This window comes from Balaenoptera borealis, assembly GCF_965194805.1.
Source record: "Balaenoptera borealis genome assembly, chromosome: 20".
NCBI lineage: Eukaryota > Metazoa > Chordata > Mammalia > Artiodactyla > Balaenopteridae > Balaenoptera > Balaenoptera borealis.
In genome coordinates, this window is record NC_138879.1 from 56,035,782 (window position 1) to 56,054,361 (window position 18,580).

The 18,580-nt window shown below is 36.9% G+C and overlaps 1 protein-coding gene across 5 annotated transcripts in view; it reads left to right on the top strand.

The window, feature by feature from the left end:
- MAP2K4 (mitogen-activated protein kinase kinase 4) overlaps positions 1 to 18,580 on the top strand; it is a 104,153-nt gene that overhangs the window by 24,522 nt on the left and 61,051 nt on the right. For all 5 annotated transcript variants that reach the window (XM_082373329.1, XM_082373333.1, XM_082373330.1 and 2 more), the window contains one exon: positions 6,255 to 6,357. In XM_082373329.1, coding sequence (XP_082229455.1) covers positions 6,255 to 6,357 — 103 coding nt within the window. The remainder of the gene's footprint in view (positions 1 to 6,254; positions 6,358 to 18,580) is intronic.

Below are 18,580 nucleotides of genomic sequence, written 5' to 3' on the forward strand. Positions count from 1 at the left end.
TCATATTAGTCCTTACCACAGTAGTTCTGCCAAGTAAGGGGTGGTGTTTATCTTGGTTTTACAGATGTGTGAATTACTAGACCACAGAAATATCCCTCTTTTTATCTTTATCAGTATTTCATTGGTGGTCATTTAGCATCTAGCAAAAGTACTTTTTCCCCCCTATTCCTACCCTTTAACTTCCTCCCACCATGTTCCTTTTTAATTTTGGCAGGATGCCAAAGAAAATAGTCTTTGTAATTATGTCACTACCTTGTCTATCCTTCTGTCCCCACTGCCTGGCAAACCACCTTGTGTATAAGTGTGATATTTCTGCACCAATGGCTATGTAACTTATTACACTGGACTTCCCCCAAATCTATCTTACACACGAAAGTGTCAAAATGTGCTAAAGGGGCTGTTGGTTTCTTAAACAAACTCAGCACTGTCCAGTTTCCAAAATGCTTAGCTGCATGGCTGAATGACAGTGTTCTATTTTACTGATGAGAGTTCAGTGTTCTAAGTGAGATTTTGTGAATTTTTGGAAATTGCTCACCCTGATGTACCAAAGGCTGGCAGAAGAGGAGTAATATAATATTAGCTGGTAGTAGCTCATTTACTACTTGGAAGGCCTGAGATTGCAAGTCTAAAATGTACAGAGTTGCCCATTTCTTCTAACTGCAAGTCAACATCCTTCCTCTCTTATTCTCTCGAGCTTATGAAATAAGTTAGGGCACTTGTCACAGTAGTAATTTAGGCAGAAAAGGGAATGAAAGTAAGTTCTTGTCTACCACTTTATTTCCTCATTTCTGAAATTGTTTGAGGTTGCATAGTTGGAATTGTCTTCCTCTTTTCCGGTGATTACAGATAATTTAAAAAATTATTCTGGTTACTCTTTCTGTTTTGAAAATTAGGTACTCAGATTTAGAGCCAAGGGAGAAATGAGAATTTAAGGCAATTCTTTTTCCCCCACCTCTGGTGGGATGCTTGGAATACTTGGTATCATATGAGTGATTTGTCCGTTGTAGTTCAAGTTCCCACTTTATCCTGTGCTTGGTTCTGGGGAGTCCCCTGTGGTGGTGGTAGGAGTTCCTTCAGAGGGACTGATTCTTTTTTTTTTTTTTTTTTTTCTTAAGATTTATTGATTGATTGATTGATTGCTATGTTGGGTCTTCGTTTCTGTGCGAGGGCTTTCTCTAGCTGCGGCAAGTGGGGGCCACTCTTCATCGCGGTGCGCGGGCCTCTCACTATCGCGGCCTCTCTTGTTGCGGAGCACAGGCTCCAGACGCACAGGCTCAGTAGTTGTGGCTCACGGGCCTAGCTGCTCCACGGCATGTGGGATCCTCCCAGACCAGGGCTCGAACCCGTGTCCCCTGCATTGGCAGGCAGATTCTCAACCACTGCGCCACCAGGGAAGCCCCCAAAGAGGGACTGATTCTGATCGCTTTTTCATTGTTTCTACCCAGCTCCTTTAGCATGTGAGTAGTGGCTTAAAAGAGCAGCTGTTTAATTTTTCATGATTCTATTTGTTACTCACATGTTTGCATTCAGCTAGTCGGTCTGTTGGGGCGGTCTCAGCTCAGCTGGGGTAGCTGGGACTTCTGGGCCTCTCCATGTGCTCTTTCATCATCAAGGAAGCCTGACTGAACTGCTTTCCATTTAGACTCGGTAGCTTTCCAAAAGGGTGAGAGTGCAAACTGCAAGGGCTCATAAGGCTTATTAGCTTTGGACGTCATATAGCATCCCTTCTGCTCTATTATTCTGGTCGAAGCAAGTCCCAAGGCCTGCCCAGATTCAAGAGGGAGGGAAATGGATGCCACCTGTTGATGGGAAGAGCAGCAAAGTCACATTGCAAAGAGGCGTGGACACAGGGAGCTGTGATTCATTGGTGGCTATTTTTGTAACAATCTACCACATAACCCACAATGGTCTGAAAGCTGTCTTCCTTTCAGCTTCAATATTCTGTGAGTCTGAGTTGTTCTGTGGTCAGAATTAGAGCAAAAGATATTCCTAGGCTGTAGGGAGTATGGATATACTTGGACAAATCCTTCTTCTTCAGAATCATAGTTCTGAATATTCTTGAGGATCCCATGCTTAGGAACGCTCCTCTCATGAGAACTGTGAGGAAGAAATTGCATATGCATGATATGGAGAAGTTTGTGTCAGTATTACTGGTGTTCTCTTAAGGCAGAGCTCTGAAGCCAGAATTCCAAGGGTAACGCAGAAAGGCTGGCCTTTCAGTCCCTGGAGTGGCTGAGTGGGGCCGGAGGCTGCCGAACCACCTCGGCCAGCTTTCAGGCCGGCTCTGGTTTTGATTTTCTCACTGTGTTGAACCAATGTCCTCATTTTCTGTGTAAGCTATGGCATGAAAAAAGTTAGGCAGTATTGCCCTAAAGGATACAGCAGCGCTTTGGAAGTCTGGGGGGGATGAGGACAAATACTGTTTTCCTTATCAGTCAGTGTTCTTGGGTGCCAACAACAGAAACTTACTCTAGCTAATTTAACCCACACTTCAGTTGTCTTGGTCTGTCCATGTCAAATTTATTCCCAGATCAATAAGCATTTGAAAGTATTTTCTATATCAGGCACTGAACTTGGGTTTTAAGTATACAAAGACAGTCTTCTGGATGGGACACTTCTTCCATATGAATAATTTAAGATGTTTGACATACTTTGTTTCTATCCTACTGTAGTTAAAGGGGAGGGTCTGTTTATCTCTGTTGACTGGTTAGGAATTGATTATTTGGTGACAGTCTTACCAAAGGGGTAATTATAATCACAAATTTATGGTCTTTCTTGATAATTACTTTAAATTATTTGTACAAATATTTTAATCCCTATTAACTTCTAAAAATCTCCACTGGCCATTTATAGTATCACTTATTTCCTTGTACCCTTTTCTCCCTGTGGAAGTTGTTGCAGGCTTTTGAAAAAAACCCACATTGATCTAATATCCTATTTGTTTGTAGTTTTGTTATTAAAAATATCTGAATACATGGTGACAGGTTGCCTTTAGGGTTTAGTTTTTTGGGGCCCTTGAGAAAGAGAAGTTAAGATGAGAAAGACCAGACCTAATAGAGGTTCTTACTTAGAGAAAGTTAATGGGAGAGGAAGAGATGCTTAAACAAACAAAAAGGCTCATGCCTACAGAGATTCAGAAAACGCCTTTAAGGTACTGTAAAAGCTGCCTCTTTCTACCTTTCCCGGAATCTCACCTTTGATGGACTTTCTGGAGCGTTCCTTCTCCTCCTGTAGGCTGACCACCTTATGAGTTCCTCTTAAACTGATCATCATTTGGGCAGTTGGGGTGCGCTGCTGAGAACAGGCCGTGTAACTCGACCTCGGGCTCTGAGCCATTGCTGCTTACAGAGGCTTTGAACTTTTATAGAATTCTTTGGCATATTTTGTTGGTGAGAGATCAAAATATATACTTGGACTGTTTTCAAGATAGCTGCAGATGTTTCTGAAGTATAGAGTGTGTTTAAATCTAATTTATGTAAGTTATGTCACATTCTGTTACTTGTGTGCTTGTTCATTTATGCAGTAAATGTCCTTTAAAGACTTCAATTTATTTTTGTTTAAATGTGAATGCAGTGCGAAAAGGAATCTCTGTGTGTGTGTGTATTAGGTAGAAATATTTATTTTCAAAAGAACAGTTTGAGTACGTTTTAATTGTAGTAACATACCTTATTTGCCTTGGAAGGTTAGCTACTGTCCTGTCAAATTGGGCTTTTGAAGAGAGGGCCCTTTTTGGTGTTTTTCTTTGTATAGTTTTCACAATGATTCTATGTTCTGTTATTATCCTTAGCATTTGATCTCAGTTTTCTATCACTTTTCACCATATAGAGAACATGGGTGATGTACCAGGTAGTTTCAGACGCACACGCGTGGCAGGTGGTGTTCAACTTTTGATTTGGGGAGTTTGTAAGCATTGAGCTCATTCAGATCTATGATTGCAAAGGTCCTTAACTCAAGTGTATCTCCAGAAACTTTGCTATATGGAGTAACATTCATCGCTTCTGGTACTTTGGGGGCCACCTTTTCAGTGCACTACAGTCTGCCTTCTGGCCCCCATATAGTCACATCTGCCCCACATGCAAAGTACATTCACCCTCCTCCCTCGTCCCCAGAAGGCTTATTAACTCATTACATCTTCAGCTCACCAGCCCTAAATCTCATCATCAAAAGCATCTAAATCAGCTATGGGGTGAGACTCTTGAGTATGATCCACTGTGACACAAAATTCTTCTCCATCTATGAACCTAGTAACTAGAAGATGAGTTATCTGCTTCCAAGATACAGTGGTGGGTCAGGCATTGGATAACAGTGATGGAGATTCCCATTCAAAAAGGGAGAAAACTGAAGGACCAGAGGAGTGAGCAAGCAGTCCCAAGCAATTTCAGAATCTAGCAGGGCCTGCAAATAATCCTCTGCCTTTAAGTATTTCTTGAAGACAGATTTCCAAGAAGTGAAAGAACATATTCACTTAAAGCTTCTTGTATATTGCTGAACCTCTCACCAGAGGTTACTTTTCTACCAGCAGTGTATTTTGCTAGTGATTCTTTTACCTGGTCACTCTGATCACCATGTTATCATTAAAAAAAAATAAATGTATGTGTACAAAATAAAACCTCTAAACTTTCCCAATTTCACATGAACCAAAATTTTAACTGTTTTTGGTGTTATGAATACCTTTCATAATTTTTTCTCAACTTTGCTTAATTTTTCATACCCTTGCCAATTTTTCTATTTTTTTCTTGATTTGTGTGACGTCTTTATATATTTAGAGTTTCTGATTTTGTATTATAAGGATTTTCCCAAGTTTTCATTTAACTTTTTAAAGGTTTTTGGGTAAATACAGAGTTTGCTTTTTAAATACAGTCAAATCTGCCATTTTTTGTAGAGTACCTTTTGCATGTATAATTTGAATGGCCTTTCTCTAACTTGCAGTCAAATAAAAATTATTAAAAAAAAAAATTGGTACCCAAAAGGGCAACTTATGAGGAAAATTCATGTTGTACGATGGTTATGTCTGACAGTGGGCTTCTTAGGAACTGCCATTATCCTGTAGAAAGGCCCATCCCTGAGAGCTGATCCAGCTCTTGTCCTGCAGTCCTGTCCGACTAGCGTGGCACGCTCAGCCTTCCACGTCTCGTGAAAGCACCGGGCTGAACAGGTTGAGCCCTCTAATCCATTTTCTGAATCCACTGAGGTGGGAAGGTGCTTGAATGGCAGAGATGTTGTTGGAATAGGTATTGATTGATATATGTATAATAAAGTGTGAAGAGTGAGTGCTAGGAAAAGTATCCTTAATATGTACATGAAACCAAGGTGTACTAAGAATGTGGAAAAACCCAACTCTGTTTCAAAATTTCCATATAGTAGAACCCTGCGTTAATGATTTTGTAAGATTTATTGACATAGAAAAAAATATGGTCAGTGAGTAGAGCATGTTACAAAACAGTATTGTTGTCCAATTTTAATTGTAGAGGAAAAAATAATGTCTCCATCTATGTAAAAGAAAATAGTGTGCAATAGATAATGATTATTTTGGGGTAACTGGACTTTTAAGTGTATATACAAGTTTTTAAAACCCTATATACTTATAGGTGTATATATAATATTTTATACATTTTTGTTTCTTTATCTTTTCTGAGTTTTCTGGCTTTTCTGTAAAGGACATTTTTTTTTTTTTTTTTGGTATAATATAAGGTATTAATACTTTCTCCCTTCCCATACCACAGAAATTGCCCCCCAAAAAATGATTATTTGGTATACCTGTGTTATTAACTTGAAGTTGACTGTACCATAATGCTTTTAGGCCATTATGGTTGCAGAATGCTTCATATTCTTCACTCAGTTGTTTATATTACATTCGAGGGAAAATGATTTTTATTAAACTAAGGAAGTAAAATGTAACACTGGAAAGGTGCTAGTATTTTAGTATTTTTCAGTATATCTGCTGAGGGGAATGATTTTTACTGTGGCGTTTTTACTTACAAAAGCCTTAGCATCTCTGAGCAATATGAACTGGAAGCACTGAGCACTGTTTTCTGTTGTTATGGAGATAATGAGTGATTTGTGGTTAGTAACAACTTTAGATCATTTTTATTTACTTTTTCTTAATTCTGAGTAATTCTTTGCCACCTTTCAAAATATTAATTATATGTTAAAGCAAAATTTTCTGCCTTTTGGTGTGAATTTCTTTTGCCCTCAGAATCCTACCTGTTTTATATAGTACTTGAAACTTTTACTTTTTATTTGTTATTTCTTAGGTAAACGCAAAGCACTGAAGTTGAATTTTGCAAATCCACCTTTCAAATCTACAGCAAGGTTTACTCTGAATCCCAATCCTGCAGGAGTTCAAAACCCACACATGTGAGTATTCCTGGTAACCAAATAAAAGGCTCAACTCAAGCAAGGGTTTTAAAGTTATTGTGTTTTATGAATTTTTTCAAGTCGAGGGGTTGGTATTTCTATTATCCTCTGGGCCATTTGAAATATTACTGTTTGAACTCAGATAGAAAACTGTTGATTCTGTAGTCTGAAGTAGGCAAACACGATTTTCCTTTTTAAAGTTTACTTGAAGGGAAAGAAAGAGCTGAAGATACAGTTACATTTATATCGTTTTAATTTCTCTCTTATTGAACTCTGAGAATATTATTTTTACCGCTCCTTCTGGATTTCCAGTTAAGTTGTAAGTAGTATTTAGAAAACTTAACTCTCTCCTGTAGATCTGCACAAATCATCCCCACTTACTAGGCGACAAAATAGATCTCCATTCTTAATATACTGAGTGTCTGTAAGATTTCCATGTCATAGTAGATTGAAAGAATATGTGTCAGTAATTTTTTAAAAAATTGATTCCCTTGATATTTTCAAATTAAAAAATAGAAATGATATTGTAGCATTTTACTGAAAAGTATTAGAAATATATTAGTTAATTTAAAGCAATCTTGCCATAATAATATTTTACAGAAACCTTTGAATCAAAGTGAAGTGAAGTATTAAATAATAATGTTTTCTTTTTCTCAAACCTGGCAAGAACATGAAGGGTCAAAGCCAGTGGATTTACATTTCTACTAATGTCCAGAAATATAATTTTCACCTAGTTCTAGTATTGAGAACTATAAAGCAAGTGGTAGAAGGTATGGTTTAAAAAGCTGTCAGAATCCATTATTTTATAGCTTTTTAATAATTCCTCAGCAATTTGTATTCAAACTTTGTTAGACTACAGATACGTTTATTCTTCCCAAAGAGGCACATTTATTGCTGTTTGACATTTAGCATACATTGTATTTGCAAACAGTAACACATTGGTAGAAGGTAGACTGTCTTGCAGTAGGAATGCTGAAAATATTTTATTTTTAAAACATCAGTGTCTAGAAGGAAGCAGCATGTACGTGTGGTACTCTCTTATGCTTACACCTATCACCTAAAGGGGAATGAAAGAGATTTTCAATGAAAACTGAGTCGCAGTTTATTTGCCTGGGAGTGGTGTCTGTCAGCTTTATTAGACTGCTGTTCACAATGAGACTTCTTGTCAGAGCTCAACCTTGTTACCTTCTCTGAAACATATTGAGGAAGGAAACTCTTAGTACTGCTTAATTAGTCAGAGCTCCAGCAGTAAGGAAACACTGTTAAAAGAACCTCCTTCCTCATTTCCTAGAATTTCTAGTGAAAGCTAGTACAAAAGAACTTAAAAGAACCTTAAAAGAACCTCCTTCCTCATTTCCTAGAATTTCTAGTGAAAGCTAGTACAAAACTAATTCTTGAACATATTCCATTTCTGTTACCTTGGTTGCCAGCTGAACCACACATTTGAAGTCTAAAAAAGAAGGATATGTAGTAATCGCCAAACTTAACAAATCTTTCTTTCTTTTTTTAAAAGCCCCCTTGGACAAAGAGAAAGACAACCTGATTTGCATTTAGAACTAGAAAAACATTTACATATTTGTACTCTCTTCCCATTAGACTTACTTCATGTCTAGGGGAATTCATGGACAGAATCTTTTTTTTTTAAACAGTAAACGGGTGGTGAAGAAAAAGCTTTCTTCCAAAATTTGAGTCTATCAGGGTTTTTTTGTTTGTTTTTTCTTTCTTTCTTTTTTTAAAACTACTTCATAATAATCCTGTAACCAGCTAGGTTTCTTATTTATCTCTTCCCAGAAGGTGTTAAAAGTTTGAGAGGACACAGTAATAGACATCTTTGTGATAGAATCTTTGGAGTTTGATTCTAGTATGTAAAAGTTTTAGACCCTGCCTTTGAGTTTTATTATTGCGCTGGTCTGTTATCTGGATCAGGAATAGGCAACTACTAGTATTGATACTCTTCAGAGACAGTTGCTTCCCTGCTTAGGGCAGCATATCTTCTCTACCTTCCCACCGCCTTCCACAGGGATCCTCTGTATTCTTCCTGTGTATTGAATACTATCAGGCACTAAAAACCACTGTTGATCACTGCTTAGGATGAGTTTGCAATTAGAAGATATAACTTGCAGTAGGTGGAGGCTTTGAAAAAGATACCTCTATGCCATTTATATGTGTTTCCTCCTTTTAAAATTTCCTTGCATTCAGTTCTTCTTGAACTTTAGTTATAGATATAAATATAAAACTTTTTAAATGAGTTTAGGAAAAGATAAGATGAAATATAAGTAACTAATGAAGTTATGTCCCAGGGACTAGTTTCAGATCCATCTGACATTTGATGTCTACTGGGTGCAGGATTCTGTGGACGATTAAAAAAAAAAAGATTAAGACAGTGTCCTTATTTTCTGAGAAATAGCAGTTTAAATAAACTTTCAAGAAGACAGAAATTCAAGAAGTAAGGCATAAGGTGATACAGATCAAAAGTCAGATGAATGGTGCAGGAGGGGTAAGAGCACTTCAGATAAACAGCTTGGTGAAAAGTTTCACAAAGGAACAAGGTTTGAACTGGACTTTGAAAGCCCCGTAGAGGAGGTTAGGTGGAGAGAGGGGAGAATGGCATTCTGGTGAGTGTCATCGCAAGCTAAATTTGGGGACCATGTGTAGATCTGTTTCATCGTAGTGGAGATGTTAGTTATAGATTACCTATTTCTCTCTCACTTTCAGCATTTTGCCTTTATTCTTGGTGTTCTATAATTATATGAGAAAATGCTTAGGTTTGGAGCATCTTTCTGTGTACCGGATGAGTTGTTTTAGTTTGAAGAGTCACGTATCTTTTTCTGAGAGAGTTTCTGCTGCTTTTCTTTTGATAGATTCCTTCATGTTTTTCCTAGTCTTTCTTCCTGAAATGTGTGTTATTTGGTTTTTGTATCTCTGAATTCTCTCGGTCTTTGACTTTTATATTTTCTATCTCTTTGTTTTCTTGCTTTATATTCTAGGAGATTTCCTTTATTTCCTGACCCTTCGATAGAATATTCTATTTAGGGAATTGATTTTTTATTTCTAAGAGTTGATTCTGGCTTTTTCTTAGTATCCTGTTCTTAATTTATGGATGTAAAGTCTGGAATTTAAAAATTCTTTTCTATCCTTTAGGTAATCTATTTCCTCAAGGGTCACTTTGTCTTTTATCTTTGTCTTTCTCCTTTGTGTTAGCTTTTTTCCACATGTCTAGTAGTTCTCGGTTGTCCACTGATAGTTGAGGATGAGGAAATTAGAAGACTTATTGGAAGCTCTGGTTAGAGGCAGCCAACTGGTGGGCTTGACTTGACTTTTCTGTGAATGGTTTGAGTGCTGGCTGTTAGGCCAGGAATACTCTAGATGCCATAATGAGTAGGCCAATATTTGCCCTAGGAGGCATTGTTTTTTCCAGATAGCATGTTTGTTTTCTTTAGAGACATGCTCTCTTTTCATTTTGGGGCAGGTGGAAAGGAAAGGAGGAGCTGAGTAAACCTTTCTTCTGGAAAGAATTTTAATCGCTCTTCCATTTCCAGGCTTTTGTACTTTCCAGCTATGAATCCTCTCTAAGGTTCTGTTGGGACCATTACCTATCTCTCGTCTCGGCGGCATGCTCCCCTCCCACCATGTGTTATGGGTGCTAGTTTTCTCTATTGCTATTTTTTTTAACCCCTTATTATGGAAAGTTGCAAATATATCCAAAACTGGAGAGTGGTAGCTGAATCTCTATATATTTATCAGTCAGCTTTAGCAGCTTCAACAGTTAATATGGCCAATATTATTTTTGTCTATTCCTCTACCCTCCTTAGTTTTAACCAAACCTCAGACATATTATTGCATCTATAAATATTTCAGGATGTGTTTTTAAAAGACAAGGACTCCTTTTTAAAAACACAATCATAATATTATCATTATATCTACTAGGATAAATGATTCTTTAATATCATCAAATAAGTATTATAGATTACTTCATCACTTTGTTTTTTTTTTCAAGTTTGAAGCAGGAGCTAAACAAGGTTTTACTCTGCACTTGGCTGACAAGTTTTTGAAACTGTAGAGTTCCTTCCCTTGGAATTTATTAGTTTTGCTTTGTCTAGATATTTTTGTCTGCTTTCAGGTGTTCAGAAATTTGTCTAAATCTCTGTTTCTTTATTGTTTATTTCCTTTAAAAAAAAAATCATTCTTTTCATGTGAGTCCTTAGAGAGTGAGGAGACAACCTGAACAAGAAACCTTGGTTTTTAATTATCATTGGTTAAAATTATAAGTATTTCCAACACACGAAAAAGTGAGTGTTAGAGACTCTTGTACCTGCTACCTAGATGTAAGAAATGTTAGCATTTTGCCATTTGGCTCTTTAAATGAAAGATTAAGCTGTAAAACTAAAGAGTGCAAGGAAAGACGAAAGGAAAAAAATGTTTGGCTACTTTTGACATTTCCATCAGGATTGGATTATACTAGGCACTATATGTCTTTTTGATACCCCAAGGGTATTCTTATAAATGTGGCAGGCTTGTGCTAAAATCATGTTCTGTATATAAAATTTGACCTGAACAGAAGTAGATATTCCACGGCTGTGTTCTGTGCTTTCATCACGCTGAGTGATGTGTGAGTGCTGTCAGTGTGCTGAATCATTTAGAATGCACCAAATACGATTGTTATTCTGGAAGAACAGCCCTTTTATCTTCATAACGTATCAGGATTGTACAAGAAGAACCACCAGCTTAAAAGCTAACATTGGAAATAAATAATGATGAGTAAAGATACATTTGGGGGCTTAAGCTAAACATTTGGGAACCATATGTTGTAAATTTAAGGGGCTCTGTTTTGTTGAGACCAAGAGGATCTCATTTATCTTTATTATATTTGAACAGAAAAAGGCTCAGTTGTGCCATAGAACATCTAGGAGGTAGCTTTAAAAGAAGTTTTGAAGTCCCCAGTTAATCACTAGTGTTTTATTTATTTATTTATTTATTTTTGGCTGCATTGGGTCTTTGTTGCTGCGCGTGGGCTTTCTCTAGTTGCGGTGAGTGGGGTGCTACTCTTCGTTGCGGTGTGCGGGCTTCTCATTGCAGTGGCTTCTCTTGTTGTGGAGCACGGGCTCTAGGCATGCGGGCTTCAGTACTTGTGGCTCGTGGGCTCGGTAGTTGTGGCTCGAGGGCTCTAGAGCGCAGGCTCAGTAGTTGTGGCGCGTGGGCTTAGTTGCTCTGCGGCATGTGGGATCTTCCCGGACCAGGGCTCCAACCGGGGTCCCCTGCATTGGCAGGCGGATTCTTAATCACTGCGCCACCAGGGAAGCCTAATCACTAGTATTCTTAATTCCACGATGAGCCTACTCAGTAGAGCATCATCTTAAAACACAGAACAGTAATTATAAGTTACGTGGACACTTATTGCTAGTTAAATTGTGGAAGCTTTATCTTTTAAACTTATTATCTTGGATTAACTGTTTTGTTACTACTGGCGTCCTGGTTTCTATCCCAGCGTCATCACGGTCTCTGTGACCTTCAGTGTGTCACTTAACTCTGATTTTAGTTCAGGCATTGAATTAGGGTAGTGACTTTCATTATTTTGTATGGTGAATGGCGGGGCGGGGGGTGGGGGAGAGAAAATGAATATGAATAGGAATGAATATGAATCAAGCCAGTGTTGTGCTCCTTTCTTGAAATAAAATCTTGTGCATGAGCCTGACAGGCTGTTTGTGGAGGTGGGAGAGAGCTCTGTTGTCTTGTCTACATTCATTCCTCAGAATAGTCCCAGGACATCTCTGGTCAGTTCCTGAGTGTGAAAACCATTAGTCTACTTGAGCTTAAAACTTTTTTTTCTGTCTCTGAAATTTTTAATGTAATCATAGTCATTTGGAATCTCTACATTTCTATGGTGGAGCCCTTTCACATAATGGCAGTAATTTTATGGTAGAAATATTTATAGGTACAAATGAGTACCCCAAATTTAAAAAGGCCAAATGTGTCAAATTCTGTGGGGTAATTTACTTATTTTGGGCTGGTTTAGATTTACTGCAGCAAACTTCTTTTTCTTACTGTAGCAAAATATGCATAACATAAAATTTACCATCTTAACAATTTCTTAGTGTACAGCTTAGTGGCATTAAGTACATTCATGTTGTCGTGTATCCATCGCTACCATTCATCTCCAGAACTCTTTTATTTTCTCAAACTGAAACTCTGTATGCACTAAACACTAACTCTCCATTCCTCTTTCTTCTGGCCCCTGGTAACCACCATTCTACTTTATGTCTGTGAATTTGATTACTCTAGGTACCTCATATAAGTGGAATTATACAATACTTGTTGTTTTGTGACTGGCTTGTTTCACTCAGCATGTCCTCACTCTCCATCTGTGTTCTGGTATGTGTCCGAATTTCCTTCTTAAGGGTGAATTATATTGTATGTATATATGACATTTTGTTATCCATTTATCCATTGATGGACATTTCGGTGTTTCCGACTTTTGACTACAGTGAATAATGCTGCTGTGTGAGATAATCTTTCAAAACTTGCATTCTTAAAGTTCAGAGGTATTTAATCTTTCCTTCAGTTCCACACTCCACCTCCGTGCACCTGATGGTTGTACTTGGAGGGCAGTGGTACTAGATATGACTGAGCTGATTCTCTATGTGGCCCTCCACCCTTGGAGAGTCACTAGTATAATTCTCCTCCAGCTGGACTCAGGTATTGGATGTTAATTCTGAAATATTTATTTAAAGAAATTAATGTGATAAATGCTGTTGAGTTGCTTGTCTCCCGAAAATGAACTTAGTTTTGGTGTTTTACGTCATCTTGATTCTCGAATCGGAGCTTTAGACGTTAAAATATATAATCCCTAGTTCTTTACCTGTAGTACTGCAAAGTTCTGCTCTTTAAAGAAATGTCCGGTTGCTTTGCTTTAGATGAGTTTTCCAACCATTTGTAATCAGGCAGCAAGTTTTTGAGTTCTGGTTTACTTTATAATGTTATAGAAGTCCTTTGCCTTTGTAATGTAGACATGTTTCTGGAAACTTCTGTCTACTAATAAGGAATTCTACCATTTAAAGGAAACATCATCTCTTTTCAGAGTATTCTTTCTTATTATTATTATTTAAAATTGAGTCACAGTATAATTATATTACTGTTCTTGAACAAATGTGTTTGCCCCAGAGTTAATAATTGCCTCATTTAATGGTTCACTGTGAATCTCCTCTCCACATAATTAACTACTTAGGTGATCACTCAGTTCTTTTTTTCTAGAGTCATCTGTCCATGTATACAGCACTTTTGCTGTATTCTGGAGTGGTTGCACTTTATGGCTGGTGCCATTGTTTTGTGAATGCCTATGTTACTCTCCTGAATTTGATTCCCTGTTTCGGGGATTTCATGTTTTCTTCCTTCCTTCGTTCCTTCCTTCCTTCCTCCCTTCCTCTCTTCCTTTCTTCCTCTTTCTCTCTTTCTTTCTCTCTCTCTTTCAGTTTTTCTCTCACATTTTGGGGGAGTATATCTTCTAACGGTTTCCTAAGATAAGTGTTTTTTCTTAGTAAGTAAGGTTTTTGGGTCTTTGCATGTCTGAAAATGCCTTTATCTAACCCTCTTAATAGATTAGTAGTTTTATTGACTATAGAATTCTGGGGTAGACATTTTTCTTCAGAGTTTTGAAAGCGTTGCTCCAATGTTTCCAGTGTTCAAGGATTGCTGTTAAAAAGTTATATGCCATTGTGTTTCTTGAACTTTGGAATATGACCTGTTTTTTTCTTTGTGGATGATTGTAGGATTTTGTCTTTTCCCCAGTGTCAGAAATCTGCTTTGGTTTTATTTTCCTTTTCTCTTCTCCTTCCTTTCTTTCCTTTCACTGCTCTCTTAAACTAGAAACCACTATCTTTCATTCTAGGATATATGCTTTATTTTTCTTTTATTCTTTTGATTTTCTCCTATTCTTTTGATTTTCACCTTTCTGGTAGCTCTCCTGCTGAAACTCCACTTTAGGTTTTGGACCTCTTAGTTTGAGTCCCTGTTTTCCTTAACTTTTTTTCTCCTTCAGCTTCATATGTATTTTCACTTTTTGTTTGTCTTTGGTTGATCCTTGGTTGTCTCACACACACATGCATGAAAGAGGCAACCAAAAGGTGATTGGAAGCTTTGTGATTTGCTTGGTGATACTCACAGTGAGGTGAAGAAGAGGTGCCTGATTTTTTCCTTTGGAGAATTACCCAGTGTCCTTTTTTGAAAAAGAAATGGGCATGAATTAAACTCAATTGAGAGAATGATTACAGATTCTAAATGAATCAGAAAGAAAGAAAAAGTGTTATAACAGTGTTCCTAAATATTTAAATGCCTAGGCAAGGCACAAACACAGAATCACTAGACAGAGTAATGAATAACAACATTAAGGAGCTAGGAAAAGAAGAGCAAATTAAATCCAAAGTAAGTAGAAGAAAGGAAATAATAAAGATAAGAGCAGAAATTAATGAAATAGAAAATGAACAAATAATAGAGGAAGTCACAAATTCAAAAGTTGTTTCTTGGGAAGATCAATAAAAGTGATGAACCCCTAGCGAGACAGATGAAAGAAAAGAAGAAGCCCAAGTTATCATTGTCAGGAATGAAAGAGGGCAATCACTACAGATCCCACAGACAGTAATAGCATACTAAGGAAATATAATAAGTAACTTTATGCCAATAAATTTAATAACCTGAATGATATAGACAGATTCCTTGAAAGACATAAATAATAAAAACTAACCCAAGAAGAAATGGAAAATCTGAATATCCCATATCTGTTAAAAATTGGATTTAGAGTGAAAAACTTTCACTTTCAAAGGAAACTTGGGGCCCCAGATGGTTTTCCTGGTAAATTTTATCAAACATTAAAGGAATAAATAAGACTAAGCTTCCACAAACTTTTTCAGCAAATAGAAGAGTAGGGAGCATCTCCCAATTCATTTTATGAGTTCAGCGTAACCCTGATATCAAAACTGGACAGGGATATTATTAAAAAAATACTGCAGACCACTGTCCCTCATGAACATACACTTGAAAATCCTCAACAAAATATTAGCAAATTGAATCCAACAACATATAGAAAGGATAATATGTCATGACCAAGTGGGATTTATCTTAATTTGACATTTGAAAATTATCAATATAATTCACTGCATTAATAAAATAAGGAGAAAAATGGCATAATCATTTCAGTAGATGCAGAAAAAACATTTAACAACATTCAATATCCATTCATTATAGACATTCTCATTAAACTAGGAAAAGAGGGGGAACTTTCTCAGCTGTTCAAAGTACATCTATGAAAAACCTATAGCTAATGTCATACTTAGAGACAAAAGACTTAATGCTTTCTCCAAGATTAGTAATAAGACAAGAATATCTGTACCCACCAATTCTATTCAGTATTATACTGGAGGTCTTAGCCAGTGCAATGAGGTAAGCAGAAGAATTAAAAGACACGAAGATTGGAAAGAAAGAAGCAAACCATAGGACTTCCCTGGTGGTCCAGTGGTAAAGAATCTGCCTTGCAATGCAGGGGACGTGGGTTCGATCCCTGGTCAGGGAACTGAGCTCCCACATGCCGCGGGGCAGCTGAGCCCGCGCGCCACAACTGCTGAGCTCGAGCGCCTCCACTGGAGCCTGCGTGCTCTGGAGCCCGCGCGCCACAAGTAGAGAAGGGAAAACCTGCCGCACAACTAGAGAGGAGCCTGCATGCCGCGGTGAAAGATCCCTCATGCCTCACCAAAGATCCTGTATGCCGCAACTAAGACCCGACGCAGCCAAAAAATAATAATAATAGTAATAGTAATAATAAAATAAATAAATGATAAATCTAAAAAAAAAGCGCAAACCAGTCTTTTTTTTTTTTTTTTTGGCAGATGATATGACTACATGTGTAGAAAATCCTAGTTAATTTACAAAACATTAGAATTAAGTGACTTTAGCAGGGTCGCAGGATACATGATCATTATTACAAAATCAATTTAAAACATATTAGTAAAGGAACACCTGAAAAGTGAAATTGAAAAAATGATTGTCAGAGAATGAAAAAGTATAAAATACTTAGTGATAAATTTAGTGAAAAATGCATAAGACTTCTACACTGAAACTACAAAACTATAATATGTTGCTGAGAGAACTTAAAGACCTAAATACATGGAATTTATATGGAAATGCAAAGGATCTAGAATAGCCAAAAGCAATACTATAAAAGAATAAGTTGGAGGACTTAAACTTCAAGGTTTGCTATAAATCTACAGTAATTAGGGCTTTGTGGAAGGACATTAAGGATAGACAAATAGATCAACAGAACAGAAAGTCCGGTAGACAAACATAAAATCCATTTTAAAAAAAAATTTATATTGGAGTATGGTTTATTTACAATGTTGTGTTAGTTTCAGGTGTACAGCAAAGTGAATCAGTTATACGTACATCAATACTTATGTCCACTCTTTTTTTTTTTTTTAGATTCTTTTCCCATATAGGCCATTACAGAGTATTGAGTAGAGTTCCCTGTGCTAGACAGCAGGTTCTTATTATCTATTTTATATATAGTAGGGTGTATATGTCAATCCCAATCTCCCAATTTATTCCTCCCCCCCTTATCCCCTAGTAGCTATGTTTGTTTTCTACATCTGTGACTCTACTTCTGTTTTGTAAATAAGTTTATTTGTACCCCTTTTTTTAGGTAATCAGTATCATGTGATATTTGTCTTTCTGTGTCTGACTTACTTCACTCAGTATAACAATCTCTAGGTCCATCCATGTTGCTGCAAATGGCAGTATTTGTTCTTTTTTATGGCTGAGTAATATTCCATTGTATATATGTACTGCATCTTCTGTTTACAGTAGCCAGGACATGGAAGCAACCTAAATGTCCATCAACAGAGGAATGGATAGAATCCACTGATTTTTGATCAGCTGCCTATACACTTCAGTGGTGAAAAGGAGAGAATTTCCATGGTGATGGAACAACTGGAAGAAGAAATGGAACAGAGTAAATCTTGATTCCTACTTTATGCCATACGCAAAAAGTAGTTTGAGATGGGTCATAGATCTATGAGGAAAAATTCTATAAAGCTTATAAAAGAAAATATCCAAGTCAGTTTGTGATCTGGCATAAGGGAAAGATTTCTTTGACAGGACAAAGAAAGAAATAACTACTAAAAAACGATAAATTGGATTTTACCAAAATTTAAAATTTCTGCTCATCAGAAGCTTCTTAAGAAAATAAATAGGCAAGCTACATACTGGAAGAAAATAGTCATAGTTAATATATCTGACAAAGAACTTTAGTAAATATAATGAAGTACAACACAAAACAAAGAAAAATGTGGGTTAAAGACTTCACAGACATTTCCCCAAAGTGTATAGGGATGGATAATAAGTACATGAAAAACGTGCTTAACAACATCATTAATTAGGGAAATGCAAATTAAAACCACGAGGAAATACCATGCATACTGTCAGAATGCATAAAATTTAAAAGACCATGCAGTATATTGGCAAGTATAGGGTGTAATTGGAATTCTCACATATTGTTGGGGAAGTAGAAAGTGGTACAATCACTTTAGAAAACTCTTTGATAGTTTCTTATAAAGTTAAACATACATCTACCCCATGACTCAGGAATTCTACTCCTTATTATTTACCCAAAATGAAAATGTCCTCAGAAAGACTTGCATGCGAATGTTCATTAAAAACTTTATTTGTAATTGCCCTCAAACCAGAGACAACCCAGATGTCTAATAATGGAAGAATGGATAAACAAATTGTGGTATATAATTCAATGAAATTCTCAACAGTAAAAAAGAACAAAGTACTGATGCCCACAGTCACATTGATGAATCACCGAAAAGGCTGAGCAGAAGAGACCAGACGCAACACACCATCTGATTGTATCTATGAAATTCTGAAGGAAGCAAAACTAATTTATGGTGGCTGAAATCAGACAGCGTGTGTCTCTGGAGGGGACTGAAAAGCATGGCTGAAGAGAACTTTCCAGGGTGATGGAACATCCTATATCTTGTTAGGGTTGTGAGATATAAGGGTGTACGTGTTTGCTAACTCATCAAACGCAATACTTAATGGTTTGTGCATTTCACTATATGAAAATGGTACTTCAATTACGAAAAGGCCAGAACAATAATGATAAAAATTATGAGTATATTATTTACTTTCACTAAACAGTACTTGTGGCTTTCTGTTCTTGGTCTCAAAGCACCTCTGT